At 40.4% G+C, this 23380-nt stretch overlaps 1 protein-coding gene across 5 annotated transcripts in view; it reads left to right on the top strand.

Moving 5' to 3' along the window:
- LOC139456290 (MLX-interacting protein-like) overlaps nt 1-22029 on the top strand; it is a 46840-nt gene extending 24811 nt beyond the window's left edge. For 2 of the 5 annotated variants that reach the window (XM_071237916.1, XM_071237913.1), the window contains exons 9-18: nt 14-137; nt 1452-1687; nt 2267-2375; nt 4503-4621; nt 4815-4931; nt 7472-7553; nt 8675-8774; nt 9949-10072; nt 11575-11704; nt 12622-22029. In XM_071237916.1, coding sequence (XP_071094017.1) covers nt 14-137; nt 1452-1687; nt 2267-2375; nt 4503-4621; nt 4815-4931; nt 7472-7553; nt 8675-8774; nt 9949-10072; nt 11575-11704; nt 12622-12752 — 1272 coding nt within the window. In that variant the 3' untranslated portion in view covers nt 12753-22029. Of the gene's footprint in view, nt 1-13; nt 138-1451; nt 1688-2266; nt 2376-4502; nt 4622-4814; nt 4944-7471; nt 7554-8674; nt 8775-9948; nt 10073-11574; nt 11705-12621 lie in introns of all 5 variants that reach the window. The other 3 variants (XM_071237915.1, XM_071237912.1, XM_071237914.1) reach the window with 2 other exon arrangements.
- The last annotated feature ends 1351 nt before the right edge of the window (nt 22030-23380 follow it).

Genomic DNA, 23380 nt, shown 5'->3' with positions numbered 1-23380 from the left:
TGATTTTTTTCAGGGAAAGCCGGTTCAGACACCACGGAAGAACAGAATCATTGCTCCCGCACCCCCTATTAGTTCATCGCCGCCCTCATCGTCCCCCTCAGTGCACAGTACATACCTCGCCCAACTACTCACTAAAGGTAATTTCTGTTATGGCTTGCTCAAGTTTGCAAAATGAAAAGTGAGACTTGGGTTTACACACCTATAAACATTATGTCAGTTTTATCAGTGTGCAATCTTAATCTGGGATGAAAGCCCAAAGTGTTCCAGATCATAAACACTTCCCTGTTCTGTGGTGGGTGGGTGGATACTCCCTCTTTCGGCCAACCAGTCCTTGTTTGATCTCCTTTTGCCAAGTGCCAGGCAGGGTAACAACAAGTACCATAGCTTAAAGTCTGTTGGTATAACCCAGCCAGGTAATTGTACCACCGACCTTCCGATCAAGCTACGACACCACAGAGACAATCTGATATAATGTTGATGATACTGCATCCTTTTTAAAGTTTCATAAGCTCAATTCAATTATTCTTTCAGCATGTTGTGTGTGAGTGCCTGTTCTGAAGCTTGTACCATTTGTTCGTGAATTAGATTTGTTATGTTTCTGCAAGTTTTACAGAACATCAACTTTTTGTCACCTTAACCAGGGATAGCTAGACAACCATATGTCTTGAAGCAGACGTTCACTTCGCGTTGAACTGTCAGTTGTAGGACTTTTGAGAATGGGGTTCAAAGACATGTCATTTTTGTCACTGACGACTGGTGTTTCATTTGTACAGTGTTGCCAACTGTCTTTCCCACTATTTGCATTAGAAAATAAATAAATAAATAACAGAGTCTTGAAATGCCTTGTCTGACTAGTGTCCTCTGCAGGTGAGGCCCGTGAAGATCCGGGGTATAATAGGTCTTCAGCAACCCATGCTTGCCGTAAAAAGCGACTATGCTTGTCGTAAGAGGCGACTAATGGGATCGGGTGGTCAGGCTTGCTGACTTGGCTGATGCATGTCATCGTATCCCAAATGCGTGGATTGATGCTCATGTTGTCAATCACTTGATTGTCTAGTCCAGACTTGATTATTTACAGACCGCCGTCATATACATGGAATATTGCTGAGTGCAGCGTTAAACAACAGACAAACAAACAAACAAACAAACAAACAGATGACCGATGCTAGGCCATTTAGTAGCCTTGCAGAAGACATTCGTTATGACAAATACACTAACCAGTGAAAACATTTCGTCAGAAACTGCATATGCCAATAAGTTTATATTTTTCCTTTTGTAAATGATTCTAAATCTGGGAAAAGACTGATGTATTATAATGCAGATGGAAGGGCAATATCTTCACAGTAAACATACCTGCCCTGAAGCCCCATGTATTAGAAAGTAAAGAAATAATAGCTGTAATGTCACGCTGTGAAATGAATACTGTATCATTGTCCTGCTGTTCTCTGCAGGAACCTACCCAGGTGCAATAATCAGTGTAAAGAAGGAGCCTGTGTCAGGGCAGATCACCACCACCACCACCACATCGTCCAGTACCACCACATACCAACCCATCCGCCCTGCTGATCCCACACGCGCCAACATTAAACAGCCATCCAGTCCATCGCCCGGCAGTCCCGCAGTGACAGTCGGCTCCTTATCACCAGCACACAGTCCGTCACCTGGACTACCGATAGATCTTACAAAGGTAAGCCTCACAGTCCGTCACCTGGACTACCGATAGATCTTACAAAGGTAAGCCTCACAGTCTGTCACCAGGACTACCGATAGATCTTACCAAGGTAAGCCTCACAGTCCGTCACCAGGACTACTGATAGATCTTACCAAGGTAAGCCTCACAGTCTGTCACCAGGACTACCGATAGATCTTACCAAGGTAAGCCTCACAGTCCGTCACCAGGACTACCTATAGATCTTACAAAGGTAAGCCTCACAGTCTTGTCGCCCAGATTATCCATCGATCTTACAAAGGTAAGCCACACACAATCAGTCAACAGGGTAAGGTAAGCGTCACAGACCCAGCCTATTGTCTTTTCATAATATTCAGATCGGAATTGTTCATATGCCAATGTGTTTCCTGACTAACCTATAACATTCCAATAACCTTACCAGCTATCAGGATAGTTTGACCTGTTTTGAAATTGATGTTTTAGTTTCCGGTGGTCCAGGACAAATCTCACTGCTTTTGTATTATATGGATGTCAGTCTTATTAGTTGTTGGTAAGGTGCTGTGAAAGGTAAATGAGTCTCATCATCGTCTGTTGCAGGTACCCTCTAGCTTCCCCACCAGTGTTCTAATAGCAGCAGCCAGTCAGGCGTTCAGCACCATCTCTACCGTCTCCTCCAGAGATGTGCTGTCTATGTCACCAAAATCATGTAAGTGGAGGGTCTTGTTACCATGGTTACCAGATTAAATCATTGGGTCAACCAGTCTCCATGCACTCCTCACCTAGAACTGATTCAAAGTAATTAACCCGACACTACTCCATTGTCATATGCCATGTTTCTCATAAACTATTTAAGTCAGAGAAATGAAATTTTACAGACTGATGCTACTGGTCATGGTCTCCACTGAGTTCGAAAATTGTTATCGTGATTTCATTTCTTTACAGAGTTATGTCCCTTGCTCCGTGCTTATCGGCTTAGTGCATACTGCATGAAATGGGGACAGGTTTTCTCAGAAACTTATGAAGTTACATGAATGAAAGTTTGTATGCTTATCTAAGAGATACTTGTCAAGACTAAGAAAAAATTAGAATACTGGTACTGTCAATTATTTTTTTACAGAGTTATGGCCCTTCCTCCGTGCTTTTCAACTTAGTGCATACTGTGTGAAGTGGGGACAAGATTTCTCAGAAACTTCAATGAATGTTTGCATGCTTATCTAAGAGACACTTGTCAAGATTTGAGTTTGAAAATTGGTCCCATAAATAATTTATTTACAGCCCGTGATCCATGTTATTTTACTTGGTGCAATATATGTGTGCAATGGGGACTTTTTCTCAGAAACTACTGAAGCTTATCTAAGAGATACTTATCAAGACAGAGTTATTTTTTTCCAGAGAAGGATCCTTTTGTGTGTATTAATTTCAAATTTAATATTTTTTTCTGATGTCATAAAGCAGCCCAGGTGCCTGTCTCTTCTTAAGACTTTAAGATCGCGATATGGCTGTAATATTGCCGATGCGATGTAAAATTTAACTCACTCACTCACTCACTTAAGACTTTATAGGACACTGTTTTATTGTTTATGTCATTACTATATGAACCCAACAAAATTCTAATGTGCCTCATGTTGGGGGATAGTGATAACAGTGTTTTCTTGCGTTAAAACTGCAGTGTAGTAAGGCTATGTATCGTTATTATTTTAGCTTCTCGACATTTGAACTTAAGTGTGTTCACTACCCATGCTTGCCGTGAAAGGCGACTATGCTTGTCGTAAAAGGCGACTAATGGGATCGGGTGGTCAGGCTCGCTGACTTGGTTAATGCATGTCATCGGTCCCAATTGTGTGGATCGATGCTCATGATATTAATCACTGGATTGTGTGGTCCAGACTCGATTTATTTACAGACCGCCGCCATATAGCTGGAATATAGCGTTAAACAACAAACCAACCAACCAACCAACCAACCAACAAACCAACTACCACTCCATCTCTGAAAACAGATTTCAGGCCTCAAAGTTACGACTAAAATGGTCGCCTATGCGACCTAAATTTCAGTTTGTCTACTGTCTAAAATTCAGAGGTAGCCAAATGACTACCTTGAAAAATATCTTGTGGCAACTATCTTCTATTGCTTCACAAATGTAGACACAAAAATAAACATGTCTGCTACTAAATGTACTCGCAAATAATTCCTCATAAAGTCAACAATGAACTGAAATACATAAATATTAATGCAATTAGTATTTTATTTTTGTTGACAGTTTATTGGATAAGCAAGGATATACCTATATAATCTAGTAACATAAATTGCATCATTGTTCGAGTCACAAATAACAAAACTCAAGTACAGTTTCCACTAATATACAATTCCAAGACTAGTGCTATGACTTGTACATGTAATAGTTTTTTGATAAAAGATAATTTCAAATACTTTTGGCTACCTACAGTATTGACTTGACTTCTTGATTTTACCACTGGCTACCTGGAAAAAAACTACTTGTGCCATATGGCTACTTGGTAAAAATTTAAACTTTAAGGCCTGCATTTATACATTGGGTCATTTGAACCCCTTTGTCAATTTTCTTAGTGCCCAAGGCATTTGATATGGTACATATGGTATATGCTATGATGTTGGCATTAGCATAGTATACTGGATACTAATAGTTAGATGTGTTCGTCTGTCAATCAGTCAGTGTGGATAGGCATGGTCATGCACTTTTTATCAGATAATGAAAATTGATTAATTAGTGGTGGCGGGTAGACAGATAGGTGGACGTAATACTATATATTTGGTCATTAGTGTGTGTAATGAAATATTCCATGTATATTTCCAGCTGCTAATATCTTAACAGTCAGTCCTTTGCCACAAAGTCCACCATCCCCTCAGCTGGATCTCTCGCCGCGGCAACCACCTTCCCCGCTATCTGACGTCATGTCGCCTCTCTCTGGCATGGTAAGTTACCATGGCTACGATAGTCTATATGGTAGACAGTTTAGATTGTTATATACCTGGGGGATTGTTTTTGATAGCTGGAATATTGCTGAGTGCTACAAGAAATAAATAAACAAACAAACAAACAAACATATTGGTGGAAAGTTGGGTGATAACTCTTGAAACTTTGACTCATTGCCTACACCATGTTCAGATGAGCCCCGGACAGGCGGAAGTATCGTTTGGGCTGGAGCCAGAGAAGGTTCAGTACCACGAACAGCGGAGGATGGCCCACCAATCCGCTGAGCAGAAACGGCGATGTAATCTCAAGGTAAACCCCAATGTGAGAATCATTCAATTTTCTTGAATCCTCTTCAGTTTGTGCACATGCTTTGGTTTAATCTTCAGCCCTAAGTCTCTGATTGGAAGATCAGGGTCTCTCTTGCCTGCATAGATCCTTTCTTTCTTTGCATCCCGTATTGTGTACAAAGAATAGCTGTACAAGTTAAGCCTCACAATGAAATATTCTGAGAATGTGAATGTTTCATTTGATAAGAGGAAAATATTGCATTGAGATTTTGGAGTTCAGGCTAACCCTTTTGTGTTCATCACAACCAACACTGCAGCACTGAGGAAAAGTTAGATATAAGAACCTAGTCATTTATCCAGTATTCTGTTGAATATGTGTGGCTTTACTTATGTTTTTGGCCAGATTGAACTGCAGTTCTCAGCTAATACTGCCATACTTCATAGATCACTATCTTGGAGGCACCATATGGCTTCCACAGCACTGTAAGAGGTGGAAGTTAGTAAGATGTTTGTGGTCTATCATGCAAACTTTGCAATATTTGAAATCAGCAATTCTAAACAGCTTGGTTTACCTCTTGACAATGCTTTAGATGCATGTTCTTTACTTAAACTCAGCAAGTGGTGATTGTAAAAATGAAATTTGTTCAAATTCAAATTGATTTTACGAATGTTGTAAATGTTGTGAAATATGTGAAAGTCTTTATAAATTATAACATTGATCTAGTTTCTTCAGTTATCCTCACAGCTTCTATTTTATCCCCTTTCACTTCCCTTGCAAGGCCAAAATACATTAATTCAACTTTTTTCGTGTCTTTTTGTGATGATTGTTTCATCTTGTTAATTAATATGTTATGGCCTGTTGTTGCAACAGTTTTAACACTGCATTTTCAATATGCATATATCTTCACATTTTCTTCTGTTTGACCCCGCTTTTCAATATGAAGTTAGAGGGGCGGTCGGGTAGCCTAGTGGTTGAAGCATTCGCTCGTCACGCCGAAGACCCGGGTTCGATTCCCGACATGGGTACAATGTGTAAAGCCCATTTGTGGTGTCCCCCCCTGCCGTGATATTGCTGGAATATTGCTAAAAGCGGCGTAAAAAAACATACTCACTCACACAATATGAAGTTAGAATTTACCATGGAAGTGGGCTTGTCGTGAGCGTTATAGGGTAGAATAGTATCTGTGCTTAATATTTGAATATTTATTTTTATTTGTTGGAACAAACCCCTGGCCACTCATTGTAAGGGATCAACCATTTAATATTCAATGGGCTGATGGCATGTCTTGGATATATTTTTAAGAGATAAAAATATTTTCACACACAGAGCCTCAGGACATATAGGATTTCTTCCTCTGACATTCCTGATTAGAATTTATCGCCAGGTACCCGTTCCACAAAGCTACAGTAGAGCTACGACAGTCGTAAGTCTATGTTAAAGTATGGGAGTTACTTTTTTCTTAGCGCTACGACTTCTTTGTGGAACAGGGCCCAGGAGCCCATACTCGTTGTAAGAGGTGGCTTAATGGGATCAGGTGGTCAGACTCGGGGACCTTGTTGTTAATATGTAATTGTACCCTGTCAGGGTGGATTGTTGCTCATGATATCAGTCACTACATTGTCTGGTCCACTCTCAATTATTTAAATGCTTCCTTCATACAGCTGCAGGGGCAGTCGGGTAGCCTAGTGGTTAAAGTGTTCGCTCGACACGTCGAAGACCCGGGTTCGATTCCCGACATGGGTACAGTGTGTGAAGCTCATTTGTGATGTTCCCCGGTGTGAAATTGCTGGAATATTGCTAAAAGCGGCGTAAAACCATACTCACTCACTCATACAGCTGCAATAGCTGGAAAAAAGTGCGCACTATACTCAAGAAAATACGATGTATCTGAATTTTGTGTTAATCACCAAACAAACAAATTCATTGATATATTTGGCAGATGCCTAAAGGAGAAAGATATATATTGTGTAGAAATGATTTTGTTTGTTTTGTTTGTTGTTTAACAACAATCAGGTGCTTGAAATCATGAGCATCGATCAAATAAATTACGTGAATGCTTTTTTATTTCTGCATCATTACTCTATGTAGAACAGCACTTTTCCACTAAAGCTGGCAGTCTTGTATGGAGTTTTTATTGCCTGGGGTCCAACAGATGTGGTTTCATTGATTATTAAGGTGGCTTCACATAAGGCTTTATTCTACTTATGTATGTTTCCAAACAGAAATTTTCAAGTGTGAAAATACAAATTGCTAAAGCAGTGGTAGAAACTAACAGTTTTGGTCCACTAATCCTTATAATGTAAACATATAGCAAAACCCATAAAAATGGCAAGTTTCTACTGGTCCTTATGATACCTTAACTATTGGGCCACTTGGCAAGGACTACAGGACTAGTGCCAGTTTCTAACGCTGCAAAGGTTTTGGAGCTAAACAAAGTTGTGTTTCCTGTGTGAAGCCACCTTTAGTGAATGTTAGGTGACACCAGCTTCTCCACCCCTCCCTGCTTGCGTCTTCCTGGCCCTACTCTGATGTATACCGGCATTAACTCCTTCTCTCCACAGAGCGGATTCGACATGCTGCATACACTAGTGCCGGCACTTAGTGTCAATCCCAAGGTCAGCAAGGCAGCCATGCTTCAGAAAAGTGAGTTCCATTCTTTAGGACCCCTGAAGATTCCGGGGTAGAAAAGGTCTTCAGCAACCCATGCTTGTCGTAAAAGGCGACTAACGAGATCGGGTGGTCAGGCTCACAGACTTGGTTGATGCATGTCTTCGATCCCTATTGTGTATCGATGCTCATGATATCAATCACTGGATTGTCTGGTCCAGACTCGATTATTTACAGACCGCTGTCATATAGCTGGAATATTGTTGAGTGTTGCGTTAAACAACAAACCAACCAACCAATCCATTCTTAATGATTACTGTCTAAGGAAAGGCTTTTTAAACTCTGTTTATTATCTTAGAAACAAATTGATCACAACGTGAGTATTCCAGTTAGTCATGTCTGCAGTAAGCTTGTTGTAAGAGGCGGCTTGATGGAACAATTGGTTAGGTTTTGTGACTTCATAGCACATTAACTTACCTCAACGTTGTATCATTGCTTGTTATATCAATCACTGGATTTTCTGATCCAGACACAATTGTTTTACATGTCATATGGCTGAAATATTGTTGAGTATGGAGTTACGCAGCAATCAGACAAACAAGCGAACAAATGAATCTGCTCAAGTTCTGAAATGTATATATGGCATACTCCAGCATGGAAAGGGAGTGATTGAATGAGTTGGGTTTAACGCCGTTTTAACAGTATTGCAGTTATATCACGGCGTTTCAGCTTAATGTGGGAGGAAAGCCCGAAGTGATGCGGGTCTCAGACGTTTACTGCTTCGGTGAAACACACGAGCACAGGTACGGTGCTGACAAACCTAGAAACATAATTGGGGCTAACCGGGATTCGAACCCGCAATTATAGGTTTCTGAACTCTGCACCGCAAATCGCGGCGACTAGGCCACCCACGCCCCACCAGCATGGAAAGAGTTTTTCCGAAAGACTAAGCAGAGGTTAATGTTCTTTTGTCCTTACGGGGTTGTCATTGAAATTCCAAATATCAATATGCAGTGAAACCCTGTTAATACAGACAGAATTGTTTGCATACAAAATGTGATTGCATGTTAAAACGTTTTTTGTAATGTTCATATGAACCACTGAAGTTTCTACAATTAAGTGTCTAGCACTAAGCCTCATTTTGTCTTTGTTGCCAGCTGCTGATTACTGCAAGAAGCTCAAGTCAGAACGGAGTCAAATGCAAAAGGAGGCAGAGATTCTTAAACAAGAAATAGAGTCTCTAAACGCAGCTATCAGGTATCTATGTTACATCCTTGATTTAAAGTGTTCGCTCTTCATGCCGAAAGCCCGGGTTCGATTCCCGACATGGGTACAATGTGTGATACTAATTTCTGGTGTCCCCTTCAGGAATATTGCTTAAAACAGCATGAAACTCACTTACTCACTTACTTCCTCACAGGTGCTTGCAGAAGCATGCTGTGATCTGATTGAAATACTGGTCACAGGGGAGTTTCACTTAGCTCACTCGCTCACTTGACGAGGGGGGGCACAGGTGGCCCAGTCGTCTGAGGCGCCGCGATCTGCTGTGCAGAGTTGCGTCCCTTGGGCCCGCCAGAAACCTATGATTGTGGGTTCAAATCCCGGCTCTCCCCGATTATGTTTCTAGGTTTGTCAGCACCATAACCGTGCTTGTGGGTTTCACCGAAGTGGTTAACGTCTGAGACCTGGATCACTTCAGGCTTTCTTCCCAAATTAAGCTGACACGCCGTGATATAACTGGAATACTGTTCAAAGCGGCGTTAAACCCAACTCACACACTCACTCAGTCACTTGACAAGGCAGCAGGGTTGTCTAGGTTGTCCACTGAGTGGTATATAGACGATGACTTTGAATATAGATCCTAGAACATAGAGATTGTAAAGATGTGTAGGGTGAACAATATTCAGGGGTACATAGTAACACAGAATTTTCTTGTTATTTAAGTTAGTATATTCAGTTGATAGTCATTTGATTTCATCAAGAAATAGACTAGAGGACTTGGCTAGCTGCAACTGTCAGTTCTTGCAAGTTTTGACCCCTTCCCATGGTCTGGTTGATAGTGCCAGCCTCTGCCTGGAGCGTGGAAGGTCGGTGCTTGTTTTGAACCAGGCGCAAAGGGGATAAATCAAGGACTGGTCGGCAGGGAATCAGTGTATTGTGTCTGAGTGGGGGATCCATACTAAACTGGGGCTTGTTTTCACAGTTTGCTAGCACTATAAAACCGGTATTCTTCCGAAATAGTAAGCCTAGTCGCACTTTACCTCTGGAGTGAGAATAGAAAATGGAGTATATTTAGTATTTACTATTTTAGCATGGCTGTGACATAGCTGGAATATTGCTGTCTGCACCATGAAACAAACGTTTGCTCATATCAAAAGATGAAGAAATGTATCCGTCAAGTGTTGAATCCTAAACTCTTCTTACCTTGCAGTGTTGTCCAGTCACAGTTGCCCGAGACCGGTGTGCCAGTTACAAGGCAGAGGGTCGATCAGATGAAGGACATGTTTGATAGCTATGTCCGAAGCCGCACACTCACCAACTGGAAGTTTTGGATTGTATCCTTGTAGAACTGAAACTGATGGTGAAACGTAGGGTGAGGTAGCCCAATAAGAAGTGTGTCTCCTAAGATTTGAGTTTGATTTTAACCATTGGTTTGAAATTAAGAGTGATATATACTGTATGCTTTGTAGGGCTTTACTACCCGGGTACCCACCCCCCTATTACCCGACCCTAACCGGGTACCCACTGTAGGCCTCAGGAGATGTCTTAATATGGGAACATTTTTAGCATAGCCCTGGCAAAACGTATTTAGATACATGTATTAAACAGTTTGGACATTCATACACTGAAGTTGAATTAACTTACTTCTTTATTCAAAAATCTGAAAAATCAGAAGGAATGGGTGCATAGTTAGAAAGAACATTAGTGACTTGTAGTGTAACCATAGAGTTCTAGATAATTTTTATCATTAAACAATATATCATGTGACTAACTACAGGTCCGGGTAGTCATGTGGGTACCTACTCAGTACCCATCCGACCCAGATACCCGACGTACCCGTCCCAGCCCTAATGCTTTGATTCTATTTTATAAGAAATGTTTTACCTTCCTGACACTACACGGTGCTTTAGCTTCCCTACCTCATGCAAACAGACAGTACTGGAACAGAGACACAGTTGAAACAGACTATAGCCTGAGCCCTGATACCCCTGAGTTATCCGCCTTGGCCATCACTCCCTTATATCCTTCTCTGTCAGCCTATGACAGACATGTTTTTCCCTTTGAATTCTTCTTTGATTGGCTGGATCTCATTCTGAATCAGGGGGCATGGGTGGCCCAGTCATCTAAGGCGCCGTGATTCACTGTACAGAGTTGCGTCCCTTAGGCACGCCAGAAACCTATGATTGTGGCTTCGAATCCTGGTTTGCCCGAATTATGTTTCTAGGTTTGTCAGCACCATACCGGTGCTTGTGGGTTTTACGAAAGTGGTAAATGTCTGACACCTGCATTACTTCGGGCTTTCCTCCCACATTAAGCTGACAAGTCACGATATAACTGGAATACTGTTAAAACCCAACTCACTCACTCATTCCAGATCAATTGTAGAATCGGTTGGCTGGGGATACCATGTGTTCAGCATGTGTAGGTCAACTGGCATGAAGATCAGGCATGACCCAGATTGTCTGGAGGTGACTATGGTGATGTTCGGGTGAATTGTATTTTAGAAGCTGGAAACCTTGTTTAGGCACGTTTCCACTTAGGATTGAAAGAAGGAGAAATGCAATGTGATAAGTGATAAGTATTATACAATTTATTGTAAAATATAATTGTTCTCTCCCTAATGGCTGAGATATTGCCGATTTGTCGCTGCAACGTTGAATTTTAGCTCACTCACTCATATCTCATACTGACCTCTGGTTTGACGATCCAGATGTTTTGTTTTACTTTTACAGACCATCATCTAACCTAACTCCCCTTGTCTTAAAAATGTCAACTTATGTTTGAAAGTTTGAGTATGTCTGAGATCATTGATGTCATATCCTTAACAAATGACCAGTTTTCAATAATTATCAGGAACCTTTTTGGTTCGTACAACAACACAGTATCAACGGCTAGTATTGAAGAACTTTGCCGGACTGTGTTAGCCTGGTTGGACCAGAATTGTTCACTTGTCTCACTCAGGCCCAGTAAGTACACGTGGATAAGATGGTAATGTGACTGTTCACCTTCTAGTGCCTGACGGGCACCTTGGGTTGTATACTACTCAGGGAGTGGGGAATGAATATTGACAACTCTACAACTCCACTTACACAAGGGGGCGGTCGGGTAGCCTAGTGGTTAAAGCGTTCGCTCGTCACGCCGAAGACCCGGGTTTGAATCCCAACATGGGTACAATGTATGAAGCCCATTTCTGGTGTCCCCCGCCGTGATATTGCTGGAATATTGCTAAAAGTGGCGTTAAACCAAACTCACTCACTTCATATTTCTGTTTTTATTCCATAACTTGATTAATAAGATGTTGTTTTTCTCTGGACAGCATGTGAACTAATTTAAACACTATAAGAAAACCCCACAGTGTATTGACGTTGGAAGTGAAGTAACATTCTTTCGTAAGGATTATTTGTTTCTACCTACAGAGGATACTTTCGAAAGGTCACTTGAGAAAAAACACTTGTTTTTGCAATTTTATTTTATGAAAGTTATTAAAGGACAGAGTATGTAATTGCTCTTTTATTCAGTTAATGGTATCTCCATTCTATTATGATGAATAACCTGGACCAATTTGCTACCATAGCTTTGTTTGAAAGTGACTTCACCAGACAGCAATCAACAGATTGTTGATTCTGGATTGAGAAAAAATCACAGGTCTGTCACATGTGACTGTTATTAGGAAGCTATTTTAAGCGTCATGTCAATCGAAAACCATTCCTGAAATGTTGGACTGAAACAAAGCCATGGTAGCCAAAGAGTGCAGGATGTTATCATGATAGGAAGTGGATAACGTACACCAGATAATGGAGGATGTTTGAATTGTGCGTGATCATATTGAATCCTGATTGAAGAAAACGTTTGGCTATCATCTAACAGCTGTATTTTCTTGCAGCTGTTTTGAATGCGTTGCGGCATTTGAGTACTACAACCAGCATCTTGACCGAGCCCTCCAGGATGAAGGAGCAGGCGACGCAGGCTGTCACAAAGGATTCTCAATCCTCCTCCACCCACACCAGGTCATGATAACTCTTTCTCTCCCCATTGGGAGACTCGGACTGAAAATGAACAGGCCTTTGCTGTCACAGATTACAAACAGTGCTCAAAGATGTACTGAAGCTCACTTTCATCAATATTAGTTGGACTGTATGTTCATCTTTATCTCTTGAACTTTTGTCAGCTTTGATGCTTGCCTGCAGACTTTGAACTTGGGAGCATTGATGTGGTACTGAAGCTCACTTAAAAGAGTGGTATGGAAAAACATCGGCTTTAAGAATTTGAACTTGTGAAATTTGAATTGAAGCGATGCTGAAGCTCCAGTTTATGGTTGGAGGATGTGAGAGGCAGGGAGCATGAAAGTGAACGACCTTGAAGCTTCTATGGTGAGCTTTGTGAAGAGTGACGAAGAGTTGGAGGCTTGTGACCAAGTTACAGGCTTCACGGACTGAGAGAGGAGATGTATTTGATGTGTCACTATAGAAATATTGTATCTTTTGTACGAGGGCAGTGGTTCCAAAGAAAACAATATGATGTCAGTATTTTCTTTGTAGTTGAACCAGTGAAGATGTACTATACAATGCTGGCATCCCACTGTAAGATTGCCAATTATGATGGAAGGAGACAGTGTTTACAGATGCCTTAATATAATGAAGATCAGGGATTTGCTGAGAGGGCATATGAGAGGAGATGGTTGCTTTGGATTGTTTTCGGAAAACTCAACAACATTGCAGCCAAAGTACTGTTCATTTCTGTTCATGCTTACACTGTTGCTCCTTTTCTATTGGTGCTATTCCAGCTGCTCTTCGTACAGTAGAGGCAGTGTTGTGACTTAACTCATTAACCGTCTGTGAAAGATGCCTCCGTATCTAGAATGTGGTCTATCATGAGTTTCAGCTTCAGTCACAATGTCATTTGAAGCTGGCAAGTGAACTGAAGTATGTTGTAGTTTTGTCACCTACTGCTGGAACAGACAATTTGATTTCATTGGTCTTTGGGTTGATCTTGAATGACGGTGAGTTTGACTTGCAGTGTTTTGATTTTTAGCTGTTCCAATCTTTGATTTTTGTCTTTGAACTGACTTGAATGTGTCCCTCAGAGTGTGGAAAGTGGTCTGGTGATGGCTATGGTTTGAATATTATCATGGTAGTTGTCTAAACTTAGGTTATGCACTATGTGATGCCTCAATGATTCTTCAGCAATGATTGGAAGGTCTGAACTACACTGATCACATGTGGTTGGAATAACATCAAACCAGAGAATGTCCTCAGTAACACTGAACATGAATGATGGCCCGGAAACTGGATAGAACATGAGTGATGGCCAGGAAACTGGATAGAACATGAGTGATGGCCAGGAAACTGGATAGAACATGAGTGATGGCCAGGAAACTGGTTACAACATGTTTTGATGGCCAGGAAACTGGATAGAACATGAGTGATGGCCAGGAACCTGGATGGAACATGTTTTGATGGCCAGGAAACTGGATAGAACATGAGTGATGGCCAGGAAACTGGTAGAACATGAGTGATGGCCATGAAATTGGATAGAACATGAGTGATGGCCAGGAAACTGGATAGAGCATGAGTGATGGCCAGGAAACTGGTAGAACTTGAGTTATGGCCAGGAAACTGGATAGAACATGAGTGATGGCCAGGAAACTGCATGGAACATGAGTGATGGACAGGAAACTGGATAGAATATGAGTGATGGCCAGGAAACTGGATGGAACATGAGTGATGGACAGGAAACTGGATAGAACATGAGTGATGGCTATGAAATTGGATAGAACATGAGTGATGGCCAGGAAACTGGATGGAAGATATGTGATGGCCAGGAGACTGGATAGAACATGAGTGATGGCCAGGAAACTGGATGGAACATGAGTGATGGCCAGGAAACTGGATGGAACATGAGTGATGGCCAGGAAACTGGATAGAACATGAGTCAGGGCCAGGACACTGCATGGCAAACGCAGTGCTAAGGTGATCGTAACTCCAATACTTAAACAGCACCAAAATGTCTTTTTGGAATTGGTCCCAGGTGCATAGGTTCATCCCTTGAGGTTCAAACACAAGGAGTTTTGATTTGGAGGATTTGTAAGCTATGTCGGGATCACCATGATCACACCGGGACATATTCTTAGTAAATTCAACAGTGAGTTTGTGATGGACTCGGTGTGACCGACGTTCATTAGGAAGTAAGAACAGACACTGTTCCAGATAATTTGACAGTGGTGCTCGTCTGTATCACTGTGTGGAGGGTTGCTATGCTACAGGGTGGAATTATCTTTATTTATTTATGGACGAATCAGAATGTTACTTATTGTGTTGATTGTATGTGGTTACCTCAAAAAGAAACTTAAAACCCATCTGTAAGTAGCCAGATGTGTCTCAGAAGGGGTATGTTTTCTACCTTGAATATTTAGAATGAAACCCCCCTTCGAATAAGCAGCTAACACATCACCAAGGTTTTCAGAGTGAAGGTCACCACTAAAAAAACATAATGACGTGCATCATTTGTATAAGTGATGTCATTTCATCAATGTGCAGCATACCTATGGAATCAGGTAAAAATAGCCACAATGCTTTTCATTTGCACAGATAAACCTGTATGCAGTGTTTTCTCTATGTCAGTATTTGAAACTTTTGTGTGATTTTGGACATTTAAGATGTTTGATGTCAGCAATAATGTTCAATCAATGATCTGTGAGCCATGATTTTTAAGACATTATCTCATGATCTGCAATCCATAAGGCAGTATCCTATGATCCGTGATCCGCAAGACATTAGTCTATGAGCTTTGTTTCATGATCCATATGGCATGATCCAATGATCCATGATTTGTGAGGCATGATTAGCTGTATTTCTTATCAGTCCATCATAGGGGTGTCATGATACAGGTACCTCACGATACTATACAATTTTGAGGTCAAGATACGATACGTATCTCGATACAGCAATACCGACCTTTTATGCGTAAATTTAGAAGCAAACTTTTTAATTACACATCACATTCACAATTATGTGTTCTAATCACTATAAGGAGATTATTTTGTAAAAAATAATAATACTTAGAAAAGGTTGATTCTGTTTATTCAAATGTGTCAGAAGTTTTCGTATGTGTAAAATTCAGAAAATATAATTCGATTCGAAGAGAAAAATCAATCGATAAGCGAATAAATGGATACCGATTTCAATAAAATTTTGTATTGATATAAATTTACATGTATCTCGTATCGTATTGTAAGTACTATCTACCGATGCATTCGTACAATCGGTGAATAGTGACATCCCAGTCTGTCAGCACTGTCTATCATTCAATTCTCCAATTAGCTATTAGTGTTCAGTATTAGGTTACCAAGTTTCAGTATATGATTATGAGTTTTCAAGATAGGTGTATCAGGTGAGTATCAGTACAATAACACCCATAACAATCTCATTAAAATCACATCTGAGTTCTCACTATCGCTAAGGAAAGATCTGAGGACATCCCATTACGGGTCATGTCAAAACGACCTTTCATCCAATAATCAGAGCGTCGCTTACCAGATAATGAAAGTGACAGTTGGAATGTATTTTCTCATCATGCAACCACGAAATATTTAACAGAGGGTAATCCGAACATAGGTTACGGGTTTTATAATTATATCCATACAATCTAGGCCATCTATAAGCCATTCCAGAATGTTCTTTTTATCAGTATTCAATTTTTTAATCGAGAATACGTCAAAATATGTTTCGAAGCGTAGTCGCCAGTTTGAAACTAGTGTCGCAAAGCTCGAGAAAGCTGCTTTATGATTGGCTAATATTTATTTCTTGTCAGTCATTTCATTGGTCGGTCAAAGTTTGCGAAAGGTCGATCTGACGTGACCCGTAATGGGATGTCCTCAAATCTTTGTTTAGCGGTAGCGATAACGAAGATCTGATTTTAATTAGAATGCACCCGTAAGTCCAGGCTTTTTCTGTTAGGAATGTTTGTATATGATTATAGGGACATTTCTATGTACATGCTGTACCAATCGTTAACCTATTATTGTGGGTCGAGAATCCCGGTTCATCCCGATTATGTTTCTAGGTTTGTCAGCACCATACCCGTTCTTGTGGGTTTCACAAACGTGGTAAACATCTAAGACACTTCAGGCTTTCCTCACACATCAAGCTGACACGCTGTGATATAACTGGAATACTGTTAAAGCTGCGTAATACCTTACCCACTTTCTCAATACCGAAACACTTTAAGATAAGACATATTCTTTAGATTAGATGCAAAATCCATGTTACCACTACTGTACTTACTTAATAGGAAACTTGCAATAGAATAACTGTTTGAGAAAGTTTTATCTGACCATTGACTGAAATATTACCAAACACGTAATTTTGAAACTGTAACCATGCTAACATTGACCCATTGTTAGAATCTGTCTGTTGTTTTTTCATGATAAATGAACCAAGCCATAATATCTTTGTTATCAAAGCTTTTAAAGTTATTTATGCATTTTTGAGTACTTGTTGATTGTGAAATATGCTTGCTACTCAGAATCAAGTCTGTCCGTATGACACATGAAACATTTTCTTACACAGGTAATATTTTATTTTGGAGTTCAAAAGTGTTTCACTTAGAAAGATAATTAAAAAAATTATAGGAATGAAAATGTAGATTTGAACTGATTTGAATTTTTGTGAATAATAATGACCTTGTATGTTGGAGTTATCTCCCTTAGGTTCAATTTCCCCCACGCCCTATTATATATATATTGAAACTCTGCCTCAGGGCTGTTGTACAGTTGCTCACTGCTGTTGTATGTCCATGTGGGAGATTAATCAGGGATTGTGCTGTAAAAAGATCTTTTTTCAATTCCAATTAAAATGACAGTATGTTGTACCTGACACTCATTTCTTTCAAGTTATGTGTTTTGAAAATAGTGCAGTGAATAAGTAAAGCATACTTACGTAATATAGTTGAACTCAGGCAGACAGTTATCAGCACTCTGATGAAGCTATGCCTTTTCTATTCAGGGCTACCTGCACTTGAAATCTTTGGTAATAGCTTTTTCATGGAATATGTTAGACTTGTAATTAAAGTGGAGTTTGGCCCCTAAACTGTTTCTCAAAATGTTCAGTATGTTTTGGTTTTTTTGTAGTTAGAGGGAGGTCAATGGTATCCTTTTGCAATTTGTTAAGGCTTTTTTTATTGTCCTATTCTGTTTATTGTTTGTGGTAAGAGATATATATGTGTAGTAAAGATGTTTAGCTTGAACAATACACAGGAGTATCCAGTAATGCAGAATTACGTTGTACTTGTTTTCTTGTTAGTGGCAGATACTAATTATTAAAGTATACTTACTACTTAAGAATATTTAGTTGGTAGCATCAAGAAAGACAAGATCTCCTTGTGAATGTTTGAAGAAGCACTGACGCAGTGCAACTGGCAGTTTTTAGCAAGTTTGACCGCCTCTGTGGTCTAGTGGATAGAGCATAGAGTACTACCCAGAGGGGTCTCGATGACTAGCTCCATTATACCCAGGCCTCAAAGTTTAAATTTTTATCAAGTTGCCATATAGCTACAAGGATTTTTTTCCAGGTAGCCAGTGGTAAAATCAAGAAGTCAAGCCAATATTGTAGGTAGCCAAAAGCATTTAAAATTATCTTTTATCAAATAACTGTTATATGTACAAGTCATAGCACTAGTCATGGAATTGTATATTAGTGGAAACTGTACATGCTGTACTTGAGTTTTGTTATTTGTGACTCGAACAATGATGCAATTTATGTTACTAGATTATATAGGTATATCCTTGCTATCAAAAAAACTATCAACTAAAATAAAATACTAATTACATTAATATTTATGCAATTCGGTTCGTTTTTGACTTTAGGAGGAATTATTTGCAAGTACAATCAGTAGCAGACATGTCTATTTTTGTGTCTACATATGTGTAGCAATAGTATTTAGTGGCCACAAGATATTTTTGAAGGTAGTCATTTGGCTACCTCTGAATTTTAGACAGTAGACAAATTGAAATTTAGGTCGCTTTGGCCACCGTTTTAGTAGCAACTTTGAGGCCTGATACCTGATGTTAAAAGAATGTACTTGTTGTTTCCTTGCCTGAAGTTTGGCTTAAAGGGGATGAAAGAAAGACCGGTCGGCTCGCAGTCTGTATACTGTGCTTGAGTGGTGTATCCATGTTAAACTGAAGAATGGTATCTGAGTGGGTTAGCACTGTAAAATCAGCATTAATTGACAAGTACTAGCAGCCACAGAAGTGCATGCATGTGTCTTTATAGGTGAAATAATCTTCAGCATGACGTTAAACCCCATTTCACCTCACCTCACCTCACCTCACCTCACCTCACCTCACCTCACCTCAACGAAGATCATCCCTATACAGGTCACGTCAGAACAACCTTTTACCCAACCAATCAGAGTGTCGCTTACGAGATTGGTAAAGTGACAGTCGGAATGTGTTGACTCAAGGCAATTGAGCATACTGTATTCGACCCAAAAAGCGCCCAGGGCGCTTAAAATAAAGACAGAAGGGGTGGGCGCTTATTGAGACCAATCCAGAGTCAAATTGGCGTAAATTCATCAGTAAGCCTATCAATATTCTTCTGTTGTTGGGGGGCCAGAGATAAACTGTTACTTACGTTTTACTGGTGAACATCTCCTCTTAATCCGACTACAAAAGATTCTTGACCGTATGTAAAAAACAGGTGAGTAAATCTTACTTGGGCATCCGGGAAAAAGGGGGGGGGGGGGGCGCTTATTGGGACATGGGCGCTTATTGGGTCGAATACGGTAGTCCCTCTTTTAGCTGTTATGCAATGCCAAATATGAAAGTGCTATTCATTGTAAACTCAGCATTGGTAATTTTTGGGATAAAATCCAACTTATGACGAGTGTGTAAACCTTTTTGTTAAGATACTACGTGAATATAAGTTGCTTCTTTGCACACATCTGGAAGCTGTATGTTTTCGTTAATTGCAGTAGTCACATTTGTACAAGAAACCATGACCAGTTTATGTAGTTGCATTTTAATCTCTTTATCATCTTGACAGACTAGAGTTAGTTTGTCTTTGAAGATGTTAAACCTGACTGTATGATGGCAATGTCTGAAAAATAATTAGATTGCAATGATATTACTGTGTATTATTACAAAATGGTAAATTTACAACCAGTCTGTTACTCATTTAAATCTTAGAATAAACCAATTTTGTTCTCCCCTCTCGTATCATGTTTGAGAAATTGTTTAATGTTTTATTATCTTTCTTAGGTTTCTTAAACTTTACTAGCTTATCTTGCCACTCATTTGAAAAAAGCATTAAATATTGATATTCAGTTAATTAAAAATCTTAGTCTTTTGAGGGATAATGGTTAATTGTGTTCCTTGCATATGAAAAAGTATCACTACCTCTTGCTAATTCAATTAAAGGGGAAATTCACTAATTTTCTTCCACTTTTCGGTGGTTTAAACTTAATTTATGAATATTCAAAATGAACACAATAAGAAATTCATGAGGTAAATGATGCCCAAATTGACCTGTCATCAGGAAAACCTTTTGAATCAAATCATGAATTCGAATCACGAATCTTCAACATGATAAATATGAGATGTTTGTGTCATGAGAATGTCAACTTCATGGACTTTGAGGTGAAAATATGTTGAGTAGTTTATCCTTGACATACAGTGTGACAGTTAGTATGATGTTTCCATTATAGAAATTGGAACAGAATATATTAGTGCTGAATTATTCTCAATCCTGAGAGAGTTTGTTTTCAAATTCCACATTCATGCTGCTGTAGTTTTTTTAGGTGTCAAACATGATCCATTCATTTGTACATTTGTATTTGTCCCTGCAGGAACATGGGGGTAGTCTTCAGCAACCTCTGACATAAGAGGTGACAAAGGGAATTTGGTGGTCAGGCTCGCTGACTTGGTTGATGCATGTCATCATGTCCATTTGTCCAATGCTGACTGGATTGTCTGGTCCTGACTCTATTGTTTACAGACTGCTGTCAGGGGCGGTCGGGTAGCCTAGTGGTTAAATCGTTGGCTCGTCACGCCGAAGACCCGGGTTCGATTCCCGACGTGGGTACAATGTGTGAAGCCCATTTCTGGTGTCCCCCGCTGTGATATTGCTGGAATATTGCTAAAAGCGGCGTAAAACCATACTCACTCACTCACTACAGACTGCTGTCATATAGCTGGAATATTGCTGAGTGCCGCATTAATAAACAGTGTTTGTGATGGTCAGTACTTGTGACCTGCAACACAAGGAAGATGGGTTAAGCAATTTGCCTCACCAGAACTGTCCATGTTCCTTGAAGGAACATTGCCTTGGTCATGTGTTCATGTACAGTGTCCTCTTAGGGAACAGGGGGCACGGGTGGCCCAGTCATCTAAGGTGCCGCGATTCGCTGTACAGAGTTGCGTCCCTTGGGCATGCCAAAAACCTGTGATTGTGGGTTTGAATCCCGGTTCGCCCAGATTATGTTTCTAGGTTTGTCAGCTCCATACCCGTGCTCGTGGGTTTCACTGAAGTGGTAAATGTCTGAGACTTGCATCACTTCGCGCTTTCCTCCCACATAAAGCTGACACGCCATGATATAACTGGAATACTGTTAAAAACAGCGCTAAACTCAACTCACTCACTCATTCCCTAATTCATCGATGTGTGTTTGCACCCTTACATGCTCGTTACATGGTTGACCATTGGTTTGCCTGTCTGGCAAGAACTGGTTTCACTTTTGTCAATTGTGCAACTGTAAACCTGCTGATTAAAACATACAGAGAAACCTCATTAATTTGGACCCAGTTTGTCTGGAAACCCTGCTTCGGGGTGAAATATATATAAGGGTAATTCTGCATCCATGGTTTCTTAAGCTGAACAATTTCAATGGGAACCTTTGTCTGGATTAATTAGGTATCACTGTCCATCATTCACTTGATTCAATATATTATCATGATTGATATCATCCAGCAGTAACAACAGATTAACAAATGAAGGTAAATGACAAAACTTTGATCTATGGGATGTGTAATTAATGAAACTGATATGAGTGTGTGTTTGGTATGTATGCTTAGGTCACTGTGGCAGTTCTAATTTATACCTTGTTCAGCGTTGGACATGTCTCTCTGGGGCAGTTCTAGTGTTAGCCCTCACCTATTTCTTTTGTTAAGATGTCCTGTTGTATGGTGTCCCCTCAGCTGCCAATGCTGAAATAATACCTGTAACCTTTTTGTGTACCATAGATTTGTATATAAAAAGGACATATTATTTGATGTACATGTCATTAAATGTCGAGAAAGAGAAAATAATTGTGTCCTGTTTTTGATGTATATGGACATGCCTGTCTTATAGATGATAAACAAGCAGATGATAAACATCAATACCTACATCAACTGGTTTGCTGTCTGTATTGGATATGTGATCAGCCGATCAATCAGCATGCAGGTCAACCCATGGACATGAGTCTGGAACAGTTGGGTTTCATCCACAGCTCCTGATCCCATATCCTAAAGATGTCTGCCCTCTTTTCATGCCCCGCAACAACCTCACGACGCGAGAGGCATGATCTCGCAGCCAATCACAGCTCCACAATTCTTCAACGGAAGACTACATCTATATGAAAAGATCAATTGGTCTACTAATCAGAAGTTCCAGAATATCACCCTTGCTTCTAGGATACAGGGGGCGGTCGGGTAGCATGGTGGTTAAAACGTTTGCTCGTCACGCCGAAGACCCGGGTTCGATTCCCGATATGGGTACAATGTGTGAAGCCCATTTCTAGTGTCCCCCTGCTGTGATGTTTCTGGAATATTGATAAAAGCTGCATCAAACCATACTAACTCACTCACTGTAGGATACAGAAAGGTTCATCCGATTATCAAATTCAGCAAGATTCTCCAAAGAAAGACACAGGACATCAGGGGATGACTCCTTTCATGCCCAAGCCTTGAAAAAATCAGCACGTCCTTAGGCTAACTGCATCAAGAGTAAGCAGCCCTTCCAACAGAGGCAGTATCCATGTATATACGACTCATCTCAAGTTCAGCATTTATCTCCAAATCCTGTCAACCTTGCTTTACTCACGGACATCGATTGCATGGTATCGGACATCGATTGCATGGTATCGGTATTCAACAGAACGCCAACCCCGGGACCAGTTGGGAGTTGTCTGATGCAGTATGAAGACCGCCACCGTGGTCTAGTGGTAGAGCGTCCGCCTGAAGAGTGGAGGGTCGTGAGTTCGATCCCTGGCCGCGTGATACCAAATTAAGTTTAAAGATGGTACTTGTTATCCTGCCTGGGGCTCGGCATTAAGGGGCTAAAACAAGGACTGGTCGGCTCGGAGTCAGTATACTGTGTCCGTGTGGGGTTTTCATGTTAAACTGCGGCATGGTATCTCAGTGGGCTTGCACCATAAAATCGTAAGTAGTCCGGACTAGTACAAGCGCGCACACACACACACGTCACGTTGCCATACAAGTGCAACAATCTTGGACGCGACACTTAACCCAATCTCATTAAAATCAGATCTTAGTTTTCGCAACGGCTAAACTAAGATCTGAGGACAACCCATTACGGGTCACGTCAAACGACAATATTCAGCTCACTTACTCAGAGGCTGCAATTCGAATAAATAACGAAACAATT

Source organism: Haliotis cracherodii, unplaced genomic scaffold (genome assembly GCF_022045235.1).
Source record: "Haliotis cracherodii isolate W230 unplaced genomic scaffold, xgHalCrac1.p SCAF_11, whole genome shotgun sequence".
NCBI classification, from domain to species: Eukaryota; Metazoa; Mollusca; class Gastropoda; order Lepetellida; family Haliotidae; genus Haliotis; species Haliotis cracherodii.
This window is presented reverse-complemented; position numbering and strand designations above follow the sequence as displayed.